This window comes from Macaca fascicularis, chromosome 11, assembly GCF_037993035.2.
Source record: "Macaca fascicularis isolate 582-1 chromosome 11, T2T-MFA8v1.1".
NCBI lineage: Eukaryota > Metazoa > Chordata > Mammalia > Primates > Cercopithecidae > Macaca > Macaca fascicularis.
In genome coordinates, this window is record NC_088385.1 from 56982122 (window position 1) to 57000951 (window position 18830).

General features: G+C 44.7%; 1 protein-coding gene across 5 annotated transcripts in view; it reads right to left on the reverse strand.

Annotated features, from left to right (window-relative positions):
• CERS5 (ceramide synthase 5) overlaps window positions 1–18622 on the reverse strand; it is a 36673-nt gene extending 18051 nt beyond the window's left edge. For all 5 annotated transcript variants that reach the window (XR_012420239.1, XR_012420240.1, XM_005570821.4 and 2 more), the window contains exon 1: window positions 18396–18622. Coding sequence is in view for 3 of the 5 variants with exons in the window: in XM_005570821.4 (XP_005570878.2) it covers window positions 18396–18592 (197 nt within the window). In the remaining 2 variants the exon portion in view is untranslated. The remainder of the gene's footprint in view (window positions 1–18395) is intronic.
• Between the last annotated feature and the right edge of the window lie 208 nt (window positions 18623–18830).

Genomic DNA, 18830 nt, shown 5'->3' on the forward strand with positions numbered 1-18830 from the left:
GACAGAGCCAGATCCTGTCTCAAAAATAAAGAGGCTGGACCCGGTGGCTCATGCCTGTAATCCCAGCACTTTGGGAGTCTGAGGTGGGCAGACTGCTTGAGCTCAGGAGTTCAAGACCAGGCTGGCCAACATGGTGAAACCCCATCTCTACCAAAAAATACAAAAATTAGCCAGGCATGGCGGCACATGCCTGTAGTCCCAGCTACTCGGCAGGCTGAGGTGAGAGGATCTCTTGAACCCAGGAGGCGGAGTTTGCAGTGGGCTGAGATCTTGCCACTGCACTCCAGTCTGGGCAACACAGCAGACTCTGTCTCGATAATAGATAAATAAATAAATAAATAGGCTGGGCATGGTGGCTCAGACCTGTAATACAAGCACTTTGGGAGGGTGAGGCAGGCAGATCACTTGAGGTCAGGAGTTCAAAACCAGCCTGGCCAACATGGCAAAATGCCATCTTCTACTAAAAATACAACAACAAAAAATTAGTCAACTACTTGGGAGGCTAAGGCAGGAGAATTGCTTGAACCTAGGAAGCGGAGGTTGCAGTGAGCCGAGATTGCGCTACTGCACTCCAGTTTGGGTGACAGAGCGAGACTCCATCTAAGAAAAAAAAAAAAAGGCTGGGCGCGGTGGCTCACGCCTGTAATGCCAGCACTTTGGGAGGCCGAGGCGGGCAGATCACAAGGTCGAGAGATCGAGACCATCCTGGCTAACACGGTGAAACCCCGTCACTACTAAAAATACAAAAAATTTGCGGCGGGCGCCTGCAGTCCCAGCTACTTGGGAGGCTGAGGCAGGAGAATGGCGGGAACCCGGGAAGCGGAGCTTGCAGTGAGCCGAGATCACGCCACTGCACTCCAGCCTGGGCGACTGAGCAAGGCTCTGTCTCAAAAACAAACAAACAAACAAACAAAAAAATATATATATATACACATTTTATACATGTGTAAATACAGAAAACATGTACATTTTCCCTATTTTTTTTTTCTAAAACAGTAGACATTGGTAGGTACTATCCACATAAACAAAAACTCTTTGGGATCCTTGAAAATTTTTTAAGATTGTAAAGGAGTCCTGAGATCATAGTTTGAAAACTGCTGCGCTCGATGATACTGAGAAATCATACTTTTAGTGTGGCTTTCTGTGTTCTCCAGGATCGATCCACATTTTAAAACAATTTGTCAGACAACATTTTTCCCTTCCTGGCAGATTTTAGTTAAGCAGGCATTTAGTGGTCTATAAAAATAAGCTACTACTTTCCACCTGTAACTCCACGAACACGAATCTAGTGACCCATCCTGACAGTATTAGATTTGTCCTACTTTGTAGAGATCATTTCACTCTGCCCTTTTCCTGCTCTCCAGATACATGGCAGCAGTTGACCTAAGCCTAGGTTAATTAGGATGAAATTACCTATTGCTTTCGCTTTTTCCTATCAAAGACAGGATCTATATACTAACAATGCTACTTTTGTGATTCATTACACCACTGATGAATATGAATTATACACAAATAAAACCAAAGTCTAGATTAAGCTTCTCGACTACTTTATGGTGGCAAGTAACACAAATGGGCTATACTTATGCTGAGATACTGATCTTAGCTTTCAGGGTGATCCGTGGGGCCTTCGGGTAGCCAGAAACCTTTAGTCTGTAGTCTCTGGCCTCATATACCTTACTGTATAATGCAAATGTTTTTTGTATATTTATTTAGAGACAGAGTCTCATTCTGATGCCTAGGCTGAAATGAAGTGTGGTGGTGTGATCCGGGCTCGCTGCAACGTCCGCCTCCCGGGTTCAAGTGATTCTTGTGCCTCAGCTTCCCAAGTAGTAGCTGGGACTACAGGCATGCACCACCATGCCCAGCTAATTTTTGTATTTTTAGTAGAGACGGGGTTTCACTACATTGACCGGGCTGGTCTTGAACTCCTGACCTCAAGTGATCCACCTGCCTCCGACTCCCAAAGTGCTGGGATTACAGGCGCGAGCAGTACACTCAGCCACAAATGTTATTTTGTATGTGTGCAGCAATATGACCAGATTGAGAAACACCAGCTTAGATCAATTTCTAGAAAAATATAAAGTGCCAAAGTAGATATATAAAAAGAACAGGAGTTTAAGACCAGTCTGGGCAACATGGTGAGACCCTATCTCTACAAAAAATTTTTAAAAATTAGCTGGGTGTGGTGGCATGTGCCCATGATCCCAGCTACTAGGGAGGCTGAGGCAGGAGGACTGCTTGAGCCCAGGAGGTAGAGGCTGCAGAGAGCCCTGATTGTGCCACTACACTCCAGCCTGGGTGACAGAGTGAGATGCTATCTCCAAAACATAAAATAATGAAATAAAATAAAGTTTGGGAGTTAAAGATGAGTTGAGTTTTGTTTTTGCTGAATCTCAAGTACCCATGGGACATTAAAATGGAACTGTCTCGGATGCAAATACACTTGGAAAAGGGGCTTGGGTATGATATAGAGAGAGAGAGAGAAAGAAGAGAATATATGAATACAAATGAATAAGAATATAAGTGGTAGCTAAATTTGTGGGGGTGACTGTGATTACATACCAAAGGAATATAAACTTAAAAGAGAACTGAGGTCAGAACCCTGAACAACATCAGCATAAAAGGTGAATTTAGGGGACAGGAAGGTCAGAGGTGGAGTTGTATCAAATAAGGGAGAGACCAAGACTAGGACTTCAGTATCTACTAGATTTGGCAATTTGGAGATCTGTAGTAACCTTTACCAAAGAAATTCCAGTAAAGTAAAGACTCTAAAAGACAGCAGTGAGTTAAAGCAGTTAAAGACACAGGAGGAAAGAAGTAGAAATAGCCAAGACCCTCAAGCATTTAGGAAAGGGAATGCCCTCAACTTTGTTATCAGAATCACTCAATCTAAACTAATCACATCTAAAACCAATCTCCCTGTACTCTTTACTGATCAGAAATTGCATTCTACTTATCCCTCCTTTTTTCTATTATCTTCAGCCTCACTCTCAACTTGTTTCTTCTCATCAGATCTTAAACATGCTCAAGTTTTTCACATCTTAAAACAGCCCTGCCGGTCCCTAGCACCCTCTGGCCTTCCCCGACCTCACAACTAAACTCCCACACATTCCTCAACTCACCTTCCTCTCCCCTCTGGCTTCTGTCCCTACACTCCATTGAAGCTGTTCTTGCCAAAGTTGTCAATGATCTCCTTATTGTGAAAACAAATGGATGCTTTTCAGTCCTCTATCTTACTTGACCTTTCAGCAGCATTTTATTAGGTTGGTGCAAAAGTAATTGCCATTACTTTTAATGGCAAAAACCACAATTACTTTTGCACCAACCAAATCATTAATGACTAACCTTCTTCTTGAAATGCCCTTTTCTCTTCCTTACTGCCATACTCTTCCTAATCTTCTCCCTCTCCCTCTCTGGCAGTGGAACTAGACTGCCTGGTAAGCACTGCTAGTTGAGTCACCTTGGACAAGTTACTCTGTGCTTCAGTTCTCTCATCTGTAAAATGAGGATAACAGTAGTGCCTGCATACCTCATAAACTTACTAATGAGAATTCAATGCCTAGCACTCAGAACAATGCCTAGGACAAAGTAAACACTTACTAAACACCCACTTTGAGATGGAGCATCCCTTTGTCACCTGGGCTGGAGTGCAATGGCGTGATCTTGGCTCACTGCAACCTCCACCTCCTGGGTTCAATTTTGCCTCAGCCTCCCAAGTAGCCGGGATTACAGGTATTTTTAGTACCTGTTCAGGACCAGGCTGGTCCCGAACTCCTGGCCTCAAGTGATTCACCTGCCTCGGCTTCCCAAAGTGTTGGGATTACAGGTGTGAGCCACTGTGCGTGGCCTATACCAACTATTAATATTATCAAATAACGTATGGCTGTCATTCCTCTATCTCCTTTGCAGTTTATTTTTCCTCTGCCTTTTCCTACAACATGGTGTTTCCTCAGGGTTCACTTAGAGGTTCTTTTTGTACTCTACACATTCACCCTCAGTAACCTCATTCAATTACGGTAGAGGGTCTCAAGTATGGTCTGCAGACCCCTGAGGGTTCCTGAGGCACTCTCAGGGGCTCTACAAACTAAACTATTTTCATAACAATATTATTATTTGCCTTTTTCACTGTGTTGACATTTGCAGTGATTGTGCAAATCCATGGTAGGTAAAACGTTATGGTACTTTATACCAAATCAAGGTAGTGACACCAAACCATACTAGTAGTTACTATACTGTAGAGCTATGTCTTCTCAATTTTTAAAATATGCCAGTTTTGCTTAAGAATGTCCCTGATGAAGCACTACAAATTATTACTTTTATTAAATCTTGACCCTTGAATATGTTTTTTAAAAGTATTCTGTGATTGGGCACGGTGGCTTATGCCTGTAATCCCAGCCCTTTAGAAGGCTGAGGCAAGCGGATCACTTGAGGTCAGGAGTTTGAGACCACCCTGGCCAACATGTTGAAACCCAGTCTCCACTTATTCTGTGATAAAATAGATGTACCCAAAAAGCACTTCTGATGCATACCAAAGTATATGGCTCTCAAGGAAAACCATTTGTATGACTACTGCGAGCAGAATAAACTAAGTCACTTTTTCCATAGAATACCATTTTTACCTGAAAGGACTGACAAACTAATGTCATTCAGCTCTTGAGTATTTAGCAAACACTTTCTCAAAAATAAATGATGCCGGATGCAGTGGCTTACGCCTGTAATCCCAGCACTTTGGGAGGCAGAGGCGGGCAGATCACCTGAGGTCAGGAATTTGAGACCAGCCTGGCCAACATAGTGAAACCCTGTCTCTACTAAAAATATAAATATTAGCTGGGTGTGGTGGCAGGCGCCTGTAATCCCAGCTACTCAGGAGGCCGAGGCAGGAGAACTGCTTGAACCCAGGAGGCGGAGGTTGTAGTGAGCTGAGATCCTGCCACTGCACTCCAGCCTTGGCGACGGAGCAAGACTTTGTCTCAAAATAATAATAATACTAGAAATAATTATAATAAATGATGTGAGCCCGTCATTTCAAGAAAAGCACTGTTGCCAATGATAAAATTCAAGCTTTCAAGTTAAACTTAGAATGTTTACAAAACTTTTATCTGCCTTTCAGCCTGACAACTCAATACTTAAGACTTTTCTGATGAGATTGGTTATAATGAGATAAACTAATAGGATTTTTTTTTTTTTTTTTTCTGAGTCAGAATCTCACTCTGTTGCCAGGCTGGAGTGCAGTGGCATGCACGATCTTGGCTTATTGCAATCTCCGCCTCCTGGGTTCAAGCGATTCTCCCGCCTCAGCCTCCTGAGTAGCTGGGACTAGAGGCGCGCACCACCACGTCCAGCTAATTTTTGTACTAAATTTTTGTACTTTTCTACTAAAATAGAGATAGGGTTTCACCATGTTGGCCGGGATGGTCTCGATCTCTTAACCTTGTGATCCACTTGCCTCAGTCTCCCAAAGTGCTGGGATTACAGGTGTGATTTTTAAATATTGTATAATATCATATTGACATGTGGGACATTTGTATAACTGAATGAACCAGTATTTTCCAAATGATGGATACATGATGTCCATTCAAAATGTAATATAGGCCAGGCATAGTGGCTCACGCCTGTAATCCCAGCACTTTGGGAGGCTGAGGCGCGCGGATCACCTGAGGTCAGGAGTTTGAGACCAGTCTGGCCAATATGGTGAAACCCCATCTCTACTAAAAATACAAAATTAACTGGTCATGATGGCACACACCCGTAATCCCAGCTACTTGGGAGGCTGAGGCAGGAGAATCGCTTGCACTCAGGAGGCGGAGGTTGCAGTGAGCTGTGACTGCGCCATTGCACTCCAGCCTGGGTGACAAGAGCAAAACACCACCTCAAAACAACAACAACAAAACACAATTAACATAGAACAATGGATTCTAACATAATAAAATGGAAAGCTCATTAATATGGCTTCAGATTCTACTTAGCAATCAACGTTTAAGAAACTGCTACTTGTGGCTGGGTGGGTGGCTCACGCCTGTAATCCCAGCACTTTGGAAGGCCGAGGTGGGCGGATCACAAGGTCAGGAAATTGAGACCATCCTGGCCAACACGGTGAAACGCTGTCTCTACTAAAAATGCAAAAATTAGCTGGGTACAGTGGCGCATGCCAGTAATCCCAGCTACTCGGGAGGCTGAGGCAGGAGAATCGCTTGAACCAGGGAGTTGGTGGTTGCAGTGAGATCACACCACTACACTCCAGCCTGGCGACAGAGCGAGACTCTGTCTCAAAAAAAAAAAAAAAAAAACAACTGCTACTTGTGTTTTGGTGTAGTATCAAAGATAAACATCAAATTATTTGAAAGGGCTATTAACATACTTCCTGCTTTTCAATGACAAAGCTGTATGAAGCCATCTTTTCTTCATACTTCAATCAAAACAATATATTACGAGAGATTGAATGCAGAAGCTGCTAGGATAATCCAGCTGTCTTCTATTAAGCCAGATATTAAAGAGATTTGCAAAAATGTAAAATCAACGCTGTTCTTCTATTTTTTCTTTTGGAAAATATTTTTCAAAAAGCTTATTTATGTTAACGTGTAAATCGATGTATTAATAATTTTGTCTATTTTCTCCCTTTTTGTGGAGAACGAGGTCTTGCTATGTTACCCACACAGGCCTTGAGCTCCTGAGCTCAAGCTATTCTCCTGTCTCTGTCTCCTAAGTGCTGGGATTACAGGTGTGAAACACTGCACCTGGCCTATTGTTATTTTTAATGAACTAATAAGCATTTCTTAAATTTCTTTTTGAGACAGAGTTTCGCTCTGTCACCCAGGCTGGAATGTAGTGGCGCTATCTTGGCTCACTGCAACCTCCGCTCCCAGGTTCAAGTGATTCTCCTGCCTCAGCCGCCCAAGTAGCTGGGACTATAGGCATGCACCACCATGCCTGGCTAATTTTTGTATTTTTAGTAGAGACGGGGTTTCACCGTGTTGGCCAGGCTAGTCTTGAACTCCTGACCTCAGGTGATCCACCCACCTAGGCCTCCCAAAGTGCTGGGATTATAGGCGTGAGCCATTGTGCCCGGTCAGCATTTCTTAAATTTCTAAACTTTAATTTAAAACATGGTAAAGTTGATGGGTATATGTAACCCACATAAACAAAAGCTCCTTGGAGTCCTCAGTAATTTTTAAAAGTGAAAAACAATCCCTGAGAACAAAAAGTTACAATACATTCTTCTGAGTAAATTCTTAAAAGAATAGGATTCCCTGTGTACAAGGTACTGCACTTTTCAAGATACCTATACCACCAAACCCAGCATTTCTTTCATGGTCTGTGCTCAAGTGATCTTTGGTTTCCTTTGAGGGCCATTAAAAAAAAAAAATTGCCGGGCGCTGTGACTCATGCGGTCAGGAGATCGAGACCATCCTGGCTAACACAGTGAAACCCCGTCTCTACTAAAAATCCAAAGAAATTAGCCGGAAGTGGTGGCAGGTGCCTGTAGTCCCAGCTACTCGGGAGGCTGAGGAAGGAGAATGGCATGAACCCGGGAGGTGGAGCTTGCACTGAGCTGAGATTGTGTGCCACTGTACTCCAGCCTGGGCGACAGAGCGAGACTCCACCTCAAAAATAATAATAATAATAAAATCAAATAAAAACAAAATTGGCCCAGCCTGGGCAACATGGTAAAATCTTGTCTCTACAAAAAATATAACAATTAGTGGCCGGGCGTGGTGGCTCACGCCTGTAATCCCCAGCACTCTGGGAGGCCAAGGCGAGTGGATCACCTGCGGTCAGGAGTTTCAGACCAGCCTGAGGAATATGGTGAAACCCGTCTCTACTAAAAATACAAAAATTAGCTGGGTGTGGTGGCACGCCTGCAGTCCCAGCTACCCAGGAGGCTGAGGTAGGAGAACTGCTTAAACCTGGGAGGCAGAGGTTGCAGTGAGCTGAGATCGTACCACTGCACTCCAGCCTGGGTGACAGAGCAACACTCTGTCTCAAAAAACAAAACAACAAAAAAACTATATATATATATATATATATATAAAACAATTAGTAGCCAGGTGTGGTGGCATGCACTTCTGGTCCCAGTGACTGGGGAGGCTGAGGTGGGAGGATTGTTTGAGCCAGGAGGTGGAGGCTATTGCATTGCCATTGAATGCCATTGCATTCCAGCCTGGGTGACAGAGTGAGGTTTAATACATATTTTAAAAATTTATCAGTATTAGTTTTTAATAGAGAAAATATTGATAGATATAACCCATATAAACAAAAAATATTTGGGGTCTTCAATAATTTTTTAAAATATAAAAGAGTCCTGAGAGCAAAAGATGTGAGAACCCACTGCTATATAGCATAGGGATCTCAGGAGTCAAGAAGGAAGTTATGTAGCTGGGCCTGTAGTTCCAGCTACCATGGAAGCTGAGGTGGGTGGACTGATTGAGGCCAAGAGGTCAAGGCTGTAGTGACATCAGGCCTGTGAATGGCCACTGCATTCCAACCTGGGTAATTGTGACGGTTAATACTGAGCGTCAACTTAATTGGATTGAAGAATGCAAAGCAGCGATCCTGCGCATGTCTGTGAGGGTGCTGCCAAAGGAGACTAACATTTGAGTCAGTGGGCTGGGAAAGGCACAGCCACTCTTAATCTGGGTAGGCACCATCTAATCAGCTGCCAGCATGGCAAGCAGGCAGAGAAACGTGAAAAGACTAGACTGGCCTAGCCTCCCAGCCTACATCTTTCTCTCCTGCTGGACCCTTCCTTCCCTCAAACATCGGACTCCAAGTTCTTCAGTTTTGGGACTCCAACTGGCTTTCCTTGCTCCTCAGCTTGCAGAGGCCTATTGTGGGACCTTGTGATAGTATAAGTTAATACTTGATAAACTTCCCTTTATATATCTATCCTATTAATTCTGTCCCTCTAGAGAACCCTGACTGATACAGTAATAAAGCAAGATTCCACCTCTTAGGAAGGAAAATTAAAAAAAAAAAAAAAGGAATTACTCTACTAGAGTCACAACATCTCAAGCAGAAGTAGGTTTCAGAGTCATTCATTCAATAAACACTTACTGAATAGCTAATATGAATGTACAAAGTACTGCATTAGATACCTACAGTTTCATGGGGGAGACAAGTCCATACACAGAGCCCAATCTCAAGGTCATCCCCCAAAAATAGGGCAGTTCATTCAAGATCTCTGAAATGGTTCTCTTCAAATTCCAGCTGTGACCTGACAAATGTTTCTGACATTATTCACTTTACCTAGCTCCTTGACTTCACTAAAGTCAAGAGAATATTAGATGAGGAAAAAAGAACTTGTCCAAAAAAATGATCAAACCTGAAACAATAATTGACCCTATCTAGACAGAAGCAAAAGAACCTACTGTAGGCCGGGCGCGGTGGCTCAAGCCTGTAATCCCAGCACTTTGGGAGGCCAAGACGGGCGGATCACGAGGTCAGGAGATGGAGACCATCCTGGCTAACATGATGAAACCCCGTCTCTACTGAAAAATACAAAAAACTAGCCAGGCGAGGTGGCGGGCGCTTGTAGTCCCAGCTACTCGGGAGGCTGAGACAGGAGAATGGCGTAAACCCGGGAGGCGGAGCTTGCAGTGAGCCGAGATCCGGCCACTGCACTCCAGCCTGGGCGACAGAGCGAGACTCCGCCTCAAAAAAAAAAAAAAAAGAATCTACTCTAGGCCAGGCAGGGTGATTCACGCCAGTAATTCCAGCAGTTTGGAAGGCCGAGGTGGAAGCATCACTTGAGTTCAGGAGTTCAAGACCAGACTGGTAAACATGGCAAAACCCCCTCCCTACAAAAAATACGAAAATTAGCCGGGCACAGTGGCACATGCGTGTAGTCCCAGCTTCTTGGGAGGCTGAGGTGGCAAGATGGCTTGAGCCCAGGAGGTGGAAGTTGCAGTGATACCAGATCGTGCCACTGCATTCCAGCCTGGGTGATAGAGCAAGACCACGACAAAAAAAAAAAAAAAAAAATCTGTAATAGATGTTTTTCTCAGGGAACACATGTAGATTGTATCTTTTTTGTAAATCTAATCATTCTAATGTACTAGAAGAATTCTACTGAGAGGACACTGAAGTGAATTCAGGCCAAAGTGGTAGGATAAACTCATTCGTTCCTTTCATTAAACATATTTATCTTTTTTCAATGGATAATTACACAACTTAATGCATTTGCTTAAAATAGAAACACAAACACACACAAGTGATAACCACTGATTTTCTTGCTCTCTCCAAGGGTAGAAATCATGGTTTATTCACCTTTTCATCCTTGGCTTATTTATTTTTACATTTATCTTGTCCAGCTTCTAAAACCATGACATATAGTTTGATATGACATATCCTAAGCTTTCAATAAATAGATGTTGAAGAATGAACAGATGAACAAATGGGTGAAAACTTAATTCTCAACTAAGAGGCAAAGTGTTTCATGGAAAAGTGCCACTCGTAAGGATGAAATTAAAACTCAGCCTTACCCTCCTGGGTCATCAGATAGCCTACCAGCTCGGTGCTTATCAAGTGTAGGAGATCACTGATTTCTGGGGAATCAGATCCAAGTTAACCAATTTCAGTCTATAACTGGAGATTTCCCTAAACACAACCATGACAATCTGATTTAGTTTGAGACATTTTATGCCTGTAATTGAGACTGTTTACTAATGCTGACAATACCCAAAAACTGAAAACTTACAAGGAATATCTTTATAAGAAAACTTGTATTTTACAGAAGAGATATAGTAAGAGTGTGATTATTCTCAATGCCTTATCAGAGCTGTGCAGTTCTGCATGAACATTTACCTACTTGACAAACTTGCTTATAGATCATTAACACTGAGAAGATATATGTAAAAAGGCAAAAATATAGAGCAATGCTTGGCTAGAAGCAACTGTCAAAGATTACTCAAGCCACCCGGCCCAGTGGCTCACGCCTGTAATCCCAGCACTTTGGGAGGCCAAGGCGGACGGATCACGAGGTCAGGAGATCGAGACCATCCTGGCTAACACAGTGAAACCCCGTCTCTACTAAAAATACAAAAAATTAGCCGGGTGCGGTGGTGGATGCCTGTAGTCCCAGCTACTCAGGAGGCTGAGGCAGGAGAATGGTGTGAACCTGGGAGGCGGAGCTTGCACTGAGCCGCGCCACTGCCCTCCAGCCTGGGCGACAAAACGAGATTCCGTCTCAAAAAAAAAAAATTTACTCAAAATAGAATATAACCATTCATTTGAATATTTCAGGAAATAATTTACATTTAAAAATCTTACTTTCACTAAAATTTCTTAGATTCATTGTTTAAAGGAACATCCAATACCTCTGCATCATCTTTTAATCCTAAAAAGTATATCACATGTGAATTTACATTAAAATTATTTTCTCAATTATTATTAATATTGTCTGAATTACCATCATCACCACTGTCCAAAAGAAATATAATGTGAGTCACATGTGTAATTTAAAATTTTCTTTTCTTTTTTGAGACAGGGTCTCGCTCTGTTGCCCAGGCTGGAGTGCAATGGTACGATCTCGGCTCACTGCAACCTCCATCTCACAGGTTCAAGCGATTCTCCTGCCTCAGCCCCCTGAGTAGCTGGGATTACAGGCGCCTACCACCACACCCAGCTAATTTTTGTATTTTTAGTGATGGGGTTTCGCCATGTTGGTCAGGCTGGTCTTGAACTCCTGACCTCAAGTCATCTGCCCGCCTCAGCCTCCCAAAGTGCTGGGATTACAGGCATTAGCCACTGTGCCCAGCCTGTAATTTAAAATTTTCTAATATCCACATTTTTTAAAAAGTGAAATCAATGTTGATAATGTGTTTTAACTTGATACGTCAAAAGTACTGTCAATATGTAATCAATTAAAAATTGAGACCAGGTGTGGTGGCTCAAACCTGTAATCCCAGCACTTTGGGAGGCTGAGGTGGGTGGATCACCTGAGGTCAGGAGTTCGAGACTAGTCTGGCCAACATGGCAAAACCCCATCTCTACTAAAAATACAAAAATTAGCTGGGTGTGGTGGTAGGTGCCTGTAGTCCCAGCTCCGTGGGAGGCGGAGGCAGGAGAATCACTTGAACCCAGGAGGCGGAGGTTGCAGTAAGCTGAGATTGTGCCACTGCACTCCAGCCTGGGCGACAGAGCGAGACTCTGTCTCAAAAAAAAGAAAAGAAAAGAAAAAAACAAAGAAAAAGAAAAAAGGAAATAAATGGAAACATGTGCAAGAAAATGAATCACTACTCTTGTTGTCAGTTTCATGACAGGCCAGCAAACGAGTCTATTCAATCCCCACTGAGAGAGAATGGCATTGAGAAGACTCTTTAGACACTCCAGTGAGGTTGCCTTGAAGTAGTGAGAGAAGAGGGGATTGGAATAATGAATAAGCAGCGGTGAAAGCTCTCAGCTATCTCCTGTATAATTCACAAAACTGTTTTCTTCTAGCAATATAAAACATATTATAATACCGTATTTAAAATAAATGAACCTATATAGATCTGATGGTATCAATACTGTCTCAAACTCCTACTTGATCCTAGGGAAAAGTGCGCAAGGGACTAAATACTAAGTTTCAAACAATTTTATCTTTAAGATTCAGTTTAAGTCAGATCCAACAGGCTACCTGAACTTGGACCACACCTTGGACTACTCTTTCCCTAAATCAGCACACAATATTCAAAGAAGCAACAAGTGGAAGACTTTCTTATCTCTCTTTTGGTAGGTAACAGTGGGTAGCCTGAGTGTGTGTAAGAGGAGAGGGGAGAAAGAGAAGCTATAGAACAGTGCACAACATGCGAGCATAGTATGGTGAAATTTAACAACAGAAACAAAGAAATTATAATTTCTCCTCTCTTAAGCCAGATATCTATTTCAGATTGAAGATCTAGATTCTGGGTTACTCCTCAGGGCATCTGAGTAGATAAGAGTAGACTCTTCTCAATCATTCTATAAATACTCACTTGCTACACTGAGGCACTGTGCAAGAGTACAGTCCACTGCAATGCAACCAGTCAACAGAGGCCCACAAAGGCAAGCCTCTGTGCTTTGGAGGGTAATAATCACCTTTCTGCAGTTCTTTAACAAAATAGTTAGCTAGATATACTTAACTTATGGTCAGATGGCTTTCCAAATCATCCCCATCAGGTGAGGCTACAGTTCTCTACAGGGAATATGGAAACTTAAAAAATATTTAATAAATGCTCAGCGTGGTTGATGAGAAGGGAGAGAAAGTAAAAGCAAATTGTACCCTTTATATTTACTCTTTGGGAGATTCTCGAAACACAAATAGAGACTATTTATCTCTATAGTGTAAGACTCATTTAAATATGCAGTAATGACATGAAACAAACAAACAAAAAAAAGCAAAGTTGGCCAGATGCAGTGGCTCACGCCTGTAATCCCAGCACTTTGGGAGGCTGAGCAGGTGGATCACTTGAGGCTAGGAGTTTAAGACCGGCCTGGCCAACATGGTAAAACCCTGTGTCTACTAAAAATAGGAAAATTAGCTGGGCGTGGTGGTGTGCACCTGTATTCCCAGCTACTCGAGAGGCTGAGGCATGAGGACTGCTTGAACCTGGGAGGCAGAGGCTGCAGTGAGCTGACATCAAGCCACTGTGTTCCAGCCTGGGCAACAGAGTGAGACTCCGTCTCAAAAAAAGAAAAAAGAAAAAAAAAAAAAGCAAAGTTCAAGTCAAAAGGATAATATTAAATAAGAACAGGATGAGTACAGATTTGTTCCTTTTTTTTTTTTTGAGACAGAGTCTCACTTTGTTGCCCAAGCTGGAGTGCAGTGGCATGATCTCAGCTCACTGTAACCTCTGCCTCCTGGGTTCAAGCGATTCTCCTGCCTCAGCCTCCTGAGTAGCTAGGACTTCAGGCGCATGCCACCACACCAGGCTAATTTCTTGTATTTGTAGTAAAAACAGGGTTTTACCATGTTGGCCAGGCCAGTCTTGAGCTCCTGACCTCAGGTAATCCACCCGCCTTGGCCTCCCAAAGTACTGGGATTACAGGCATGAGCCACCGTGCCTGGCTGATTTGTTCTTTAAAAAAAAAAAATGTATATGAAGTGTGTAACAGGAAATTAATTTGTTCTTCAAATACTAGAATACTAGAACAAGAAGTTAAATCTTAACACTTGAAAGGGGGTTTAAGGAATAGGAAAAGATGGATGGCCCTATCAAACAGTGAAAGAGCACTGGGCTGGGGAAAAAGACCAGTTGTATATTGCAACCTCTGAAAAGCTGAAGGATGTTTCTAAGCCTTAGTAACTGTCTGTAAAAGGAGGTCGGAGTTCTAGCTTCTAACAGTCTGTGATTACTACATAAATCGCTTCTACAAACTAAATAGGTAGGATTTTAGAATGAGAAAAGGCATGCAAGGATTTTGGGCTCTGAAAAAAAAAAAAGAGAAAATGTGGGAAAGATGACTAATTGTCCCAATATACCTCTTTATTTCTCTCTCTCTCTCTTTTTTTTTTTTTTGTGACAGAGTCTCGCTCTATTGCCTAAGCTGGAGTGCAGTGGCATGATCTCGGCTCACTGCAACCTCCACCTCCTAGGTTCAAGAGATTCTCCTGCCTCAGTCTCCTGAGTAGCTGGGATTATAGGCACACGCCATCACACCCAGCTAATTTTTGTATTTTTAGTAGAGACAGTGTTTCACCATGTTAGCCAGGTTGGTCTCCAACTCCTGACCTGAGTCAGCCTCCCAAAGTGCTGGGATTATAGGCATGAGCTACTGCGCCTGGCCTCTCTTTCTTTAAGAGACAGGGTCTCACTCCTTTGCCCAGGCTGGAGTGCACTGGCGCTACCATAGCTCATTGCAGCTTTGAACTCCCGGGCTGAAGCCATCTTCCTGCCTCAGCCTCCTGAGTAGCTGGGACTACAGATGCATGCCACCACATCTGGCTAACATTTTTATTTTTTGTAGAACCAGGGTCTCGCTATGTTGCCCAGGCTGATTTCAAACTCCTGGTCTCAAGCAATTCTCTCACCTTGGCCTCCCCAAGTGTTGGGATTACAGGTGTAAGCCACCATGCTAGGCCCCAATATTTATTTTTGAGATGGAGTGTTGCTCTGTTGCCCACGCTAGAGTCCAATGGCACGATCTCAGCTCACTGCAACCTCCACCTTCCAGGTTCAAGCCATTCTCCTGCCTCAGCCTCCCAAGTAGCTGGGATTACAGGCACCTGCCACTATGCTGGCCTATTTTTGTATTTTTAGTAGAGATGAGATTTCATGTTGTTGACCAGGCTAGTCTCAAACTCCTGACCTCAAGCGATCTGCCTGCCTCGGCCTCCCAAAGTGCTGGGACTACAGGCATGAACCACCGTGCCCAACCTCTACAATTTTTTTTTTTTTTTGAGACAGAGTTTTCCTCTGTTGCTCAGGCTGGAGTGCAATGGTGCGATCTTGGCAAACTGCAACCTCTGCCTCTCCAGCTCAAGCAATTCTCATGCCTCAGCCTCCTGAGTAGCTGGGATTACAGGTATGTACCACTATGCCCCAAAATACGAATTTTTGTATTTTTAGTAGAGATGGGGTTTCACCATGTTGGCCAGGCTGGTCTCGAACTCCTGGCCTCAAGTGATCTCCCCGCCTCGGCTTCCCAAAGTGCTGGGATTAAAGGTGTGAGCCACCATGCCCCGCCCCACCAATTTTTTTTTTAATTAGTTGGGCATAGTGGTGCGCACCTATGGTCTCGGCTACTTGGGAGGCTGAGGCGGGAGGATTGCTTGAGCCAAGGAGGTCGAGGTTGGAGTCAGCTTCATGCCACTGCAGTCCAGCCTGGGTGAGACTGAGACGCTGTCTCAAAAACAACAACAAAAGAGTGGAGTGGCTCTATTTTCTTTATGAAAGACCAGAACAGTAAAAGAGGAACTGGCAATTCAGCAGTGAATTCTATACTGAGGTAATGGGTCTTAAAAAACCAAAATAGCGAGAGTGCTTCTAGGGTTAAATTTTCCTAAGAGCAAACATGAGACAAACAAGGTGCCCGTCCTTACTGGCCAAGAGTTATCATACTAGAATGCTTTCAGTTCGGTATTCCCATCCACCTGTACTCCCCTGACACTGGAGCACCATAGAAACACTCAGATAGAATTCCCACAGGTAAAGGATCCCTTCCAGCAGCTCTGCCAGGGTATATATGTCTTCAGCCATCTGAGGGAACACTTTGGAATCTGAAGAGATACGTAAATTTATATAAAATGGGTGTTTATAAGCAACAAGCTATTTCCTCTTACCACTAACATGGGGAAATTTCCATACTGGCACATATTTATATGAAAAGCAGAGATCTTTTTCTATGAAAATCACCTTTTAAAAAAATTTTTGTCCTGACTTGTGTATATTCCTTTGGAGTCATTACATTGCCTTCCTCCTTTTTTTTTTTGGCCCTCCTATACAGAGACTATGGAAGAGAGTACCTGGATCTAGTTTATTCCAAAGAGAGACAAGCAGTTTGTGCCTCCACTCCAGATTCCAGGATGACTAAATACAATGATTACACTTAACAGAACAAGGCCGGGTGCGGTGGCTCACGCTTGTAATCCCAGCACCTTGGGAGGCCGAGGTGGGCGGATCGTGAGGTCAGGAGATCGAGACCATCCTGGCCTATACCGTGAAACCCCGTCTCTACTAAAAATACAAAAAATTAGCCAGGCGTGGTGGCGGATGCCTGTAGCCTCAGCTACTCGGGAGGCTCAGACAGGAGAATGGCATGAACCCGGGAGGCGGAGCTTGCAGTGAGCCGAGATCGCACCACTGCACTCCAGCCTGGTCCACAGAGCGAGACTCGGCCTCAAGGGCCAAGGAAAGCCATTTAGATCTTTGGGTTTCATTTGCTTCACTTAAGCATCTTTTATTTTTGCACTTGAACGTCTGGCAGAGCATTTTGATGATGACACACAAATACTACGAATAAATGGACGAGTGACTAGCTAAATAGAACACAATATTTTGAAAGATTTGAGTCAAAAATAGTAGGCAAATCGAAGAAGCAATCCCAAACAGATGCTATCTTTCAGAAATTAACAGATTGTTTCACCTGCAGCATAGTCCCATCCCAGAAAGGGCATTCCTGCATTACAATCATTTATGCTTGGATAAAGGCAAAACGAACAGCTGTCCAAGAAACACCCTCATTACCTGAGGCCTATGGCAAAAACACGTCTCCTTTTTTGGAGTCTAAGTAGACTTGATCAAAATCACCCACAGCTATAAATTCACATTATAATATCACACACCAAAGCCTCAGTGAATATCTTGGACAAACAGATATGATCCATTCACTTAAAGGTGAAATCACATGGTTGAACAAAGTATATTGCAATTCTGCTAAACTCATTTAGAAGCTGGCTGAAGGCCGGGTGCGGTGGCTCACGCCTGTAATCCCAGCACTTTGGGAGGCAGAGGCGGGCGGATCACTTGAGGTCAGGAGTTAGAGACCAGCCGGGCCAACATGGCGAAACCCCTTCTCTACTAAAAATACAAAAATTAGCAGGGCGTGGTGGTGCGCGCCTGTAATCCCAGCTACTCGGGAGGCTGAGGAAGGAGAATCGCTTGAACTGGGGAGGCGGAGGTTGCGTTGAGCCGAGATCGTGCCATTGTACTCCAGCCTGGGCAACAAGAACGAAACTCCGTCTCAAAAAAAAAGAAGCTGGCTCAATATAGCTGTCCTCTGATAAGCCCTATGGCTCTCTATCCCTTCGAACACTCCTCCTTCCATTTCAGGCCCCAAGGCCTGTTCTGCAACTAATCTGACATCTTTCCATACTTTGGAAGCCTCGGGCTCCACCACACCCTATCCCCACCAGATTTCTACCCTCCTACCAACAAACGTGCATGAGTTGACATACCAAACCAACTCTTAGGGCCAAACTAATCCTGTTCCCCTCAGTTCTCAGAAACTCAAGCGTCCTAACGAATCTTAAAATTCTGATGAATCCATTCCTTTCCCTTGGAACGTCTGGCTCTTGGGTTGACTCCTCGGCTTCCATGGTCACAACTAGCTGTGGTTCTCCTGGGCCCTTCCTATCCCTCTCTTCGGGGCCTCTGCCAGAGTTCACACTGAACCTGTTTCCTCATCTGTAAGACCCTTGGAGGTTGGGAGGAGGCCTATATGACCGCCCCCGCCAAGCCAACTCCGGATCTAACATTGAAGGGACCCAGCATTCCCCTAGACCCCCACTCTTTCTCTTGCCCACGCCCCAAACTCCTTCTCCACCCAGGCTCCGCTACCACCTCGCCCACTCGCCTAGCATCACCCGCCGCGGCCCAGGCTCCCCTAGCCCCTGCTTCCGGGCTTTCCCTGCAGTTCTGCTTCCGGCCCTCGGTCCTTCCCACAGCGGGGCGCCCCTGCCCTCGCCCGGCCCCTCGAGCCGCTCGCTCGCGGGCTCTCACCTTTCGAAGAGCAGCCTCACGAAGAAGATGCCCGCCGCCAGCGGGAACACCGAGAGGATGTGCCGGCCGCGCGGGTAGCCGTAGCCGTCGGCCGGCCCCTCCAGATCAGCCCAGGTCACGTTCTGGGGTAGCCAGAAGCGCTCGCTCCACAGCCAGCCCCACAGCAAGCTTAGGGGTCCCTGCGCTGCTGTCGCCATCTTACGCCCACCCCGAGCCACCGCCGCCACAAGCGTCAGCTGCCGCCACAGCCAACGGAACCCGCGGGGAGGCGGCCCCAGGGCGGGGCCCGACCAGCGGCCACCCCCTTCCGGCCCCTTCTGAACACCGCCACGGATCCGCCCGCCTCCCCGGCAGAGCCGGGCCTCTTCACCGCCCATCTCTCCTCCCGACCCACTTCCCTCACCGCAACCCGGGAACCGCCTCCGGGGATCCACG